The 7,038-nt window shown below is 41.7% G+C and overlaps 4 protein-coding genes across 5 annotated transcripts; all 4 read right to left on the bottom strand.

Annotated features, from left to right (window-relative positions):
• Window positions 1-9: 9 nt before the first annotated feature.
• RB195_024895 (uncharacterized protein) lies at window positions 10-441 on the bottom strand (the record flags this gene model as incomplete). The annotated part of the gene is made up of 1 exon (XM_064212823.1): window positions 10-441. The coding sequence occupies one exon, from the start codon at window positions 439-441 to the stop codon at window positions 10-12; it is 432 nt and encodes a 143-aa protein (XP_064068704.1).
• A 70-nt stretch (window positions 442-511) lies between these two features.
• RB195_024896 (uncharacterized protein) lies at window positions 512-871 on the bottom strand (the record flags this gene model as incomplete). The annotated part of the gene is made up of 2 exons (XM_064212824.1): window positions 512-606; window positions 715-871. 2 exons carry the CDS (start codon window positions 869-871, stop codon window positions 512-514), a joined length of 252 nt encoding a protein of 83 aa, XP_064068705.1.
• A 2,888-nt stretch (window positions 872-3,759) lies between these two features.
• On the bottom strand, window positions 3,760-3,969 carry RB195_024897 (uncharacterized protein; the record flags this gene model as incomplete). Its single annotated transcript, XM_064212825.1, has 1 exon — window positions 3,760-3,969. The coding sequence occupies one exon, from the start codon at window positions 3,967-3,969 to the stop codon at window positions 3,760-3,762; it is 210 nt and encodes a 69-aa protein (XP_064068707.1).
• RB195_024898 (uncharacterized protein) lies at window positions 3,760-6,387 on the bottom strand (the record flags this gene model as incomplete). Of its 2 annotated transcripts, XM_064212827.1 has the most annotated exons (5): window positions 3,760-3,958; window positions 4,479-4,573; window positions 6,018-6,115; window positions 6,178-6,246; window positions 6,357-6,387. In XM_064212827.1, 5 exons carry the CDS (start codon window positions 6,385-6,387, stop codon window positions 3,760-3,762), a joined length of 492 nt encoding a protein of 163 aa, XP_064068706.1. The 2 variants fall into 2 exon arrangements, with proteins under 2 accessions (XP_064068706.1, XP_064068708.1); XM_064212826.1 differs by lacking the exon at window positions 3,760-3,958 and having other exon boundaries at window positions 4,469-4,573.
• Window positions 6,388-7,038: the final 651 nt, after the last annotated feature.

Genomic DNA, 7,038 nt, shown 5'->3' on the forward strand with positions numbered 1-7,038 from the left:
TGATGGTTTTTAAAACTCCGTCTTATTCGTGCAGTCGTGAAGGTGTTCAACGAGCCAGTCATATTCCACGTCGATGTTGTCCAGTGTGAAATCTTCCCAAAAGCCGGCTAGCGTAGCGAAGAGATCCCAGTTGATGGTAGTCCTGGGATTTCTCTCTCTGAACTTGGCGGCTTTCTCTGCTCTCTTTGTGAAGGAAAATCTTCCTCGGAGGAGGCGATGGTCCGATACCGTATAGAACTTTGGTACAACAGCGATGTCCGTCAGGCAGAACCTTTTACTGGCGATGATGTGGTCTATTTCATTACGGTACCCTCCACCGGGTGACTCCCACGTCCAGCGTAGAGAGGAGGGCTTCTGGAATTGCGAGTTTCCATGGATGGTCTTAGTCGTCATGATGAACTCGGTGAGCCTCTCCCCCTGGTCATTCCATCGTAGGCCCATGGCCAAAGGATCCGGATGTGAAGTTCCTCAGGCGTTCTTCTTGGGCCAACTTTGGCGCTGAAATCGCCAATTATGATTTGTAGAAGGCATGATCTTCTCGGTAGAACTTCGCCAGGTCCATATAAAAAGCTTCGACTTCTTCTTTTTCGTAGCTTGTTGTTGGAGCTTAAGCGATGAAGATAGTCAAAGCTGGTGTTGGACCACATTTTCTCATCCGCAGACGTCAGATTAGGGTCGTTAGTTGTTCGAAAGAGTCGATTTTCTTTGCCATACTCGTGTTGACGAGGACGCCAACTCCACCAACACCTCTACTGTCGCATGTTCCTAGGAACAGTTCTTCTCCAGTTTCATATGCGGCGTTGAGAGGGTGGCGTCGTCTTGTCTCGGTCAGCCCGATGACGTCGTACTTAATCTTCTTGGCTTGCATCATCAGATCTTCGATGACCGCTTCCTAAGCAAGCGTACGTGCGTTGTAAGTAGAGATCGTCATCCCAGTCCTTTTTCGTTTCGGTAGCCTATGACTCCTGCAACCCCGTCTTTCTTGGCGCTACCGTACTAGGCTTTCCGGAATCAGGAGACACTTTTCTATTACTATGACTCTATTTTTTCATTTGCGTAAAATTTTAAAACCCATGGACAGGTTGCAAGACTCTAGTCCCATGAGTTTTTGGAAGAATGTTGCGTTCTCCCAGAGTGGACATATGGAGCTTACCTGTTGGAGGCGACTTCAAACCGCCTCCCTTGCACCTCCCAGTCACTTGATTGCAGGTTTTTGGCCGGACCGACGTGCGGGATACAAGGATGTCATGGGTCAGTCCTGGCTCAGCAGAAACAGGGAGTCCATCCTTTGAATCCACATCCGTCACAGGGCAGGTACAAGGTCACTTTTTGTGCGCGATTAACCCCCTATCCGCCACCCGGGGACGCGCCACGTAGCCTCGCGACTAACCGGCTGTGATCCCTCTAGTGAGGGAGATCCGTGGACTTATTCAGTACTTCTAGTCTTTTCCACTCGAGAAAAGTTGCAACGAACTGAGCAACAAAGGTGTGAAATTGTGATTTGGCATCGTTTCAGCACGGCTAGAAGAAGCACGTCACTAGAAGAGAAGCACGGCTAGAAGAGTTTCAATCAAAGACACATATAGAAATTGAGTCGACAACGAAGGACAATGGTCTCACGCTGAATCACGCAATGCCGACTTAACGATAAAGAGTACAGTACATACAATAAATGTCTCATAATTTAGGAAGGTTTTGGGAACTTTTAAAGGCATCACCTCACGAATCTGAGGTGATGCAGATTTCAGGTGGAGTATTCGTATACAGGATAGGAGACTACAGAAAGTGGGGTGATTCCGTCCATTTCTTCCTAATTGCCGTAAAAAACAGCCCGGAAGATACAGCTTCATTCGTTTTGGCGCACCATTTTGTACAAGAGGTTCGATTGGAGCGCGCCAGTCTTGTGCGGCGTCGCATCTTCCGGGCCGTTTTTTACGGCAATTAGCAAGAAATGGACGGAATTACCTCCCTCTCCGTAGGCTCCCATACTGTATACGAATACTCTACCTGAAATCTGCACCACCTCAGATTCGTGGGGTGATGCCTTTAACTGCCACTTGCTCTCATCAAACCCTGCCATAGTTATAAAAGGATACCGTTTGCAAAGCCATATCTTTTTTTCTAAGATTTTGGAAGATTCTTAGAAGAATAAGATAGGATTTCGTGAAATGGTATTTTTCTAGTTATAGTAGAACGAGTGTTTAGTCGAAACTTCACTTAACTTCACCAAGTAACCGCCTTTGGATAATTTATTTTCTAGTTTATCCTAGGACTGGCAATGGATGAAGCAGTATGAGACAATTAGCACAGGGTAAGAAATGCTTCTGTAAATGTACCTTGATAGATAAATAGATGCTAGATAAACTTCATAAATTTTTCTAAATCTTTCGTTGCGTAACTACCGTTCCGGAACTCGAACAACAGACAATTCGAATAAGAACTCTTCTCGTTTTTGGTTTCATCCTTCAAAAAGGACACTGAAGAATTGAAACCGATCTTTATATCACACTGATAACTCAATCACTATCTTTCAATTTCGACTTCAGAAATCGAATGACAAGTACTAATCAAATGTTGACATTGGTAAAACCTACGTTAGCTTAAGCCAATCCTTAAGAGTTATGTACTTAATGGGATCACACTGCATATTGGCTAGATTCTGGAAGATAAAGCGGACTAGCCACTAGTTATCTTCCCGAAACGAATCTTCGAGTCGAGGGACTTGTTGGAGTGATCTCAAACTTTCTCGCGAGTCATTGTCCAGAAGAGAAGTATGGTTGGATTTGAACCATTTAGGCATAACTACAAGAAACGATTTCTTTTGGTTTTTTCTACGGTATCTTAAATGACTACTAACGTTGTTTCTTTCGTGCATTCGAGTGGTCATGGTCATCAATCTCACAGCTTGAAGCGCGTAACCTTTCTTCGTTAAAAGCCTATCTCATTTAGGATCCTTTTATAGAATTTCTTCTTCTCTCATCTTGCCTTTCGCGAACCTTATCCATCTTCCGCATTTGTTAGAAATCCAGGTAACTCTCTACTTTTGCTCTTTGCGCCTTCCTCAACACATTTTATTTGTTTCCTCGAGTAACCGAATGGAACCCCAGAGTTCTCGTTTAATCATGTATTTTACGCAAATTTTTATCTGTCATCTTGTCGTCTCGCAACAACATGATGTTATTTACTTATCCACTTTATTTTCGTTCCGAGTCTTTCCCTCTTTCAGTTGCTAATTTTGATGCAAAGGCGAACGTCTTATTCGTTGTTGAAACCGGGAGTTTTCTTTGCAGCGTCGCGAATACATTAAGTGAAGGAATCAGCGTCATCCACTCTCCTCTTGGTCCGTAATCCAATATTGATCGGAAGAGGTTGGCTGAACTTCTTCCCGCATTCATCGCCTTTCAGAACTGTCAAGTCGACCTTCGGTTGACGCTGAACACCACGCCTCCTTTTCTGGAATCGTACCATCAAGCTGAGAAGAAGTGGACGGTTGTCCGTATCGAGTGCAACGTCCCACACAGGTCTAGATTTTCGGATATCCGACAAGGGGTGTTCCTTGTCAAAACGTAGTTGAACAGTAGTTCAAGGGTTTTCAACTTTCAATTTTCTTCTGGCGTTAAAGGAGTTGGCTCCTACCACGTAAGCTGACGGCGTCGATGATTCCTCTCAAACGGTGTATCCAAATATGAGGTTCGTCTGCTCACTAAGGTCTTTCAGACGATTTCCCTTGTCCGATGTTTACTCTATGGGATAGGACCATTAGGATAATTCTCCAAGCACATCGGAATGTTGTTCTAGTCCCATCTTTGCATTCGCATCATTTCCGACAAGTACGGCCTGCTGGCTTGGTATCTTGGACATCAGCGTATTGAGTTCATCATAAAACACGTCCTTGTTGTAGTCCCAGGTGGTCTCCGTAGGATCTAGAGTTCGAGTCCTCTGCGATCTTGCAATCGTCCTAAGGCGCATCTTAATGACGTTGCCCTAGACCGGTTGAAATGAGTTCTCTTTTTCTCTCTTGTCGTATCATATTTTTTTCTTGATTAGAGCAGAATCTGCTTCAAACTGTTAACGACAACAGAACAGATCGATATTTAAAACCTCAGCTAGAGATAGTGCCACTTGTTTTAATGAACGCATCTCTCTCATTTCAGAATTCTGCGCAAAAGTGGTAGACGGCTTGCAAATCATGTGAAAAGAAACGAAAAATACCCGTTCAATTCAACATAAATGGGGCATGAACAAAACTCTCAACAAACACCAACCCTAAATGAAACACATCATTCTGAAAGGTACTACGAACAAGAGTGCAGCGGAACGGGAATATGCATAGATTGCAAGATAACTATTATGCTTAGTCAATGAGAACCTTTTAATCTCAGACAAAGTCATGTAATTCAAGGATATTCTTATAGCATTTGAATGACGTGAATTGTTAACCCATGTTAAGTCTCGTTGCGTACAATCACTAAACAAACATAGGCTCAGGCATAGAAGAACAACATGTGAATCTCGGGAAAGGTTTCTTGTTATTGCCGAGTACTCCATCCACGTGAAACGCAGAATTAAATTCCTAAACACACAATAACAATAACAATCGACCGCACAAAAACTGCAGTGTTATTAAGCGAACGGAAAAACTTGAATCGATATGACATTGAAATTTCATTTAATTTCAACTGCTGAAGATGCGAGCGCACTAAAACTATGACTTCTAATCCAATGATATAACGCACAAATTTCACAAGAACAGCGTGCGAGCCCAAGGTTCACTTCAGTCAGGTGCAGGCGTGACTTACTCATGGGTCATATGTTCTCCGGGACCTTTCAATCTACTTTTTTTTTGAAACTGTTATTGTTTTCGTTATTTTTTACGTGAATGCCCTCTGTTTTTGTCCTTTTTGTTCCTATTTTCTGACAAAATCCTGATTTCCAGCACAAAAACATGTGGATAACTTTGAAGAGACCGTTCCTGGAAGTTTTGCAAAATCTGCTCATATTCAATGCGAAACGTGAATCTGTACTTCGATTAGAACAGAAAGCTGTTATCGACGAATTTCCAGCGGCTTTCACAGATCTTTCGTCGACGTATTATGGGGAGGAAGCACAGTTTTTCAAGCTTTTTTGCGAAAGGAGGACACTTCTGAACAACAAAAATGTATGAATGAAGGGAACTTTTACCTAATGGCTCCATAGCAAACTCTGTAGTCTTGGAGCTAAGGTACGGACTACCTGATGTTTGAAAACTATGCGTTGACACCAGGTATAGCAGTGTCCGAGGAGTCAAAAAACTAATGAAGACGAGAGCCGATATGACCAGTGGTATGCGTAAATACAGAAAGTTTTTTCCTGAAAAAGTGATGGATGTAGGCTAAAGAAAGGCCAAGTAAAACCCCAACAGAATTATCGAAGAGTAACTAATCTTGGAATGGGAGGATAAACGAGATCTTCTTCTGCTTTCTTCTACCCCCTGACGACTCCATAAGTCAGAACAACCTGAGCTGGTTGAGGAATACAACAAACTGATGAAATTTGTTGGAGAGAGCGATCAAGTAGAACCTTACACGAAATGAATTAAATGCTTGGCACATCGCTATGCCTCAAAGTTGTCTCCGGAACAAAAAAAAAATATACGATTCTCATTAGTGCACTTTGCGTATTACATTTTGATAGAAAGTATCTGCGAGATATAAGTTATCCTTGACACGTTGTATTGACAATTTTCAAAAGTTTCACGAGAAAAAATGTGTCCCTCGCTACTGAATTTTCAACTATGTTACACATCTTCTAAATAAATCAAATGTTCATAGAACATTGCGTGTACTGATTTAGCTTGAAGGGAATTTACCTATCGAATACATAATAATAATAGTATAGTTATTTGAAGGGTTCAAAATAGAGCGACTCATGCAATTAGAAAACTGCAACCCACAGGTTTTACTCAGGTCCACGCAACCTAGGACGAGCGACCCAATACTGAGTCACGCAGTTATCTACGGATCAATGGAAAAGATTACCTCGTGTTCATTAGATTCATCACAATGCATATTAGAGGAAGTGACTTTTTCTCTCATTGCCGCAGCCAAAGTATGGAAAGCATCGTCACAGTTAATACCTGAAAAGCACAAAATTTGAAGGTAGTACAGCCACAAAATAGGTGAATGAACAGCTTCGCACTTTTTCTGCTGTTCGGAGGGTTAAACGTCGTCCGATATCCGACATTCAAGAGGCTTAATACACCTGCAGCTGTAATAGGAATTTGAAGTAATTCAGTGCAGTAGTGACGGCTGGCCACTGTCCCCAAAGCTTTGCAGAAAAACGAAAAAAAAAAGAATACGTTTACGCTTACATAGTACTTTTGATAAGTTTCTTCATGGCTTCGAACATTCTGTGCTCAAATGAGCTCTAGAATTGGAACGCTTCAGAAGAGCGGTAGCGCTTTACGCTTTTGCGTCCTAAGAATATTATTTTCAAAGGTAGAAGGTGACAAATAAGACACTCAGAACATTACAAGTTTAAAATAAGCTTGGAATAAATAAAATGGCTTTAATTTTCGTAACCTACTGCAAATGAGCGCAGTATTACGCAATGTATTCTTACTTATCTCTCTAACGCTTCTCCTCCTGTCTCTCTCCTTATCACATTCGGTGAAACCTGAGATTCTTTTTTTTTTGTGTAACCATCATTCTTTTTTTTTAACATTCTAACTATTCTCACACAGCTGTTTTAATCATTTGAATTACCCTAATCTTTTTAACGTTTTTGTTCCTTAACACTCCCATCTACATTTCTAAGATATGTTAACTTGAAACCCTATACTAAACAGTTTCGAGCTTTTTCTGTGGTCTTTTAACCATTTAACTAATCCTTTCTTTTTGCCAGCTGCTGTGAACGATTGAGTTATCCATATCTGCTTGATAGATGTAATATAGATCAAGTCATGTCAGTTAGATCCACTTGCGTTGCAAAAAAACAAGGTGCACTTTCTTCGCAGACAAACCCTGATAGTGAGACAATAATGGCAGAATATACACAAAA

The sequence above is a fragment of the Necator americanus genome, chromosome X, assembly GCF_031761385.1.
Source record: "Necator americanus strain Aroian chromosome X, whole genome shotgun sequence".
Classification (NCBI taxonomy): Eukaryota; Metazoa; Nematoda; class Chromadorea; order Rhabditida; family Ancylostomatidae; genus Necator; species Necator americanus.